Source organism: Pituophis catenifer, unplaced genomic scaffold, assembly GCF_029215685.1.
Source record: "Pituophis catenifer annectens isolate HBS135680 unplaced genomic scaffold, rPitCat1.0.hap2 SCAF_3, whole genome shotgun sequence".
Taxonomy (NCBI): domain Eukaryota; kingdom Metazoa; phylum Chordata; class Lepidosauria; order Squamata; family Colubridae; genus Pituophis; species Pituophis catenifer.
Window position 1 is genome coordinate 7,426,256 of NW_027256883.1, and position 2,794 is coordinate 7,429,049.

General features: G+C 38.8%; 1 protein-coding gene across 1 annotated transcript; it reads right to left on the reverse strand.

The window, feature by feature from the left end:
- Positions 1-587: 587 nt before the first annotated feature.
- On the reverse strand, positions 588-2,557 carry LOC139314298 (mas-related G-protein coupled receptor member H-like). The gene is made up of 2 exons (XM_070939885.1): positions 2,521-2,557; positions 588-1,558 (listed from the first exon to the last, which is right to left on the reverse strand). The coding sequence occupies exons 1-2, from the start codon at positions 2,555-2,557 to the stop codon at positions 588-590; spliced, it is 1,008 nt and encodes a 335-aa protein (XP_070795986.1).
- Positions 2,558-2,794: the final 237 nt, after the last annotated feature.

Genomic DNA, 2,794 nt, shown 5'->3' on the forward strand with positions numbered 1-2,794 from the left:
ACAGATATTTTATGTGTTCTGTTTATTGTAACTTCTGGAATATATCACAACTGCTCCATTAATTCTTTTCTTACCATGCTTTAGAGAAAATAATTTCTGGCATAAGCAGACTTTTAAAAATTGTTTTTAGTAATGAGGGTACAGTGTTCTAACAGTAGAGATAGCAATAGCAATAGCATTTAGACTTATATACTGCCTCATAGTGCTTTTACAGCCCTCTCTAAGTGGTTTTACAAAGTTAGCCTATTGCCCCCAACAAACTGGGTCCTCATTTTACCCTCCTCAGAAGGATGGAAGGCTGAGTCAACCTTGAGCCTGGTGAGATTTGAACTGCTGAACTGCAGCTAGCAGTCAGCTGAAGTAGCCTGCAGTACTGCACTCTAACCACTGTGCCACCTTGGCTCTTCATGGTTGAGATGCCTTCAACCATAGCCTATATGACCTAAACTTCTCCAGATTTTGGATTTCATTTTCCACTTTTCTTTGATTTGTCAGGTGAAGGCTGGAATTAAGAAACCTATATTGTTTCAAGATTCGAAGTTCTCTAGATGAATTGGGTTTACTGTTTCTAAAGCATTGAATCTCGCTTATACATCTGATTTGGTTGTGACTGAGGTTTCCAGTTCCGTTCCACAGCTTTCCTCTTCCTTAAAAACTTTCTCAAATATTAACTTGATTGTCATTCTAGATGGTCTTCTTTTGTCTCTTCCTACCAGGAAATAGATGAGTGGGTTAATGGTGCTATTTAAGGAAGAACAAATATAGGCATATTCATAGACATACGGATTATCAAACTGGGGATAATACAGTGAGAGATACTGAATAGCGTTCATTGGAAAAGCAAAAAAGAGAAAAAAGAGAAGAGTGAGCAAGATTGTGATCCAAAGTTTCCCCTGCTTATGATGAGGAGATAATGAACAGGCTTTCAATGAAAGGGCTAACGTGGAGATAGTCATTACAGGAGTGAGAATTAGGGCATTCAGGAGAAATTGGTAGAACCTTAGCATATAATATTCGGTTGTTAACAAGAGAGTGACATGTAGAGAAGAAAATAGGAAGTTGAACACCCATATTATGTTACATACAATGGCGGACATTTTCCGGGAACGGTGGATTCGATACCAAAGTGGGAAAAAAACAGCTGTGCACCTGTCAATGCTGATGGCAGTCAAGATGCATAAACCAGGACTGTACATGAACAAGAAAAGACCACGAAATAACGTCTTTAGTGGATCGCCATATTCTATATGACTAGCTTTGGCTATAAGCCAATATACATCAATGGCACTGAGACCTATGAGGACACCAAAGTCAGCAATGGAGAGATTCAAAAAGTAAGTCGAGAAATTATTCCTCTTAATGTGGAACCCAAGGAGCCAGATGGTACCTCCGTTTCCCACAAGTCCCCAGAGGCAAATGAGTAGAGTTATAGTGACCATCAAAAACACTCCTAGAGGAATTGTGCCTTGATCTTCTGGTAGACTGGTTCTATTGTAGAAGCACTCAGTTCCATTGTGTGAGATGTTATATTCCATTCTAGCATTCAGCAAGGACAGCACTAAAATTCAGCACGGTGGCCAGTTATTAATTTGGTGTTCTGACGTATAGAAACTCCTGCTGGGAGAAAAGGTATAGGATATAATACATTTTTTTTTCCTGATATGGAGCTAAATAATTATTTCAACCTAGCCTCACATGGATTAAAAAATAAGTAAAGTAATAATTAAATCAGAAATGTATTTCTGCGTGATGACACCTCAATCTGCATTTGTCCACAAGGATCAACAAAGATAATCATCTTCATTTAACGATCCCATAATCCCTTGCAGGGTGCAGTCTAGGCAACTGAATGGAGCTAGCAGAGTGTGTGTTTTTTTTTTTTAAATTTGATTTATATGCCGCCCTTCTCCGGAGACTCAGGGCGGTTTACAATGCGTTAAGCAATAGCCTTCATACTTTTGTATATTTATACAAAGTCAGCTTATTGCCCCCACAAACTGGGTCCTCATTTCACCTACCTTAGAAAGGATGGAAGGCTGAGTCAACCTTGAGCCTTGGAGAGATTCGAACCAGCAGTAAATTGCAGGCAGCTGTGTTAATAACAGGGTGCTTAAACCACTGTACTATCAAGGCTCTTAATGGCCAGATGCCCTTCCTTTCACCAATGCAGAGTTTTGTTCAGCAGATATATTCTCATTGTGCCCAGAGAGAGAGAGAAATATCTACCTCTACCTAGGATCAAACTCACAGCCTCCTGATTGTGAGGTGAGAGCTCCACCTCTAGGCTACCACAGCATTCCCTAGGGTCAACAAAGATGCCACTGATATATATTATTATGTGGTAACATAGTAGGTTTTTGGAGACAGAGGAAATGATTGGTTTAAGAATGGCCGGTATATATTTAAAGATGTATATGGCTGTGCAATTCACAAAAAAAAATGCAACTCTGGGCAAAAATCACATTATCCTAACAACATCAAATCAACAACAAGACAAATGCCATAGTCAGGGAATGTCACCCTGTAAGCCCCTTCCCAGAATGAGCTCATCTAACATCCTGCCCACAATGCCAATGAGTACAGCTAGATCTTTAAACTTTTTCAATAGGCTAACAGGATTGCAACTAGTCAAATCATCTCTATGTAGTCTAACACTTGTGTTTTAGCTGGATCAGAATAATATTATTATATTATTTTGCAGTAAGAAATACAAGAAAGGTATATTTATTTAAGAATCAAATTTAGTGCTTTATAAATTAGAAGCTGAAGAAATCTGACTGGTTATAGATTGTGA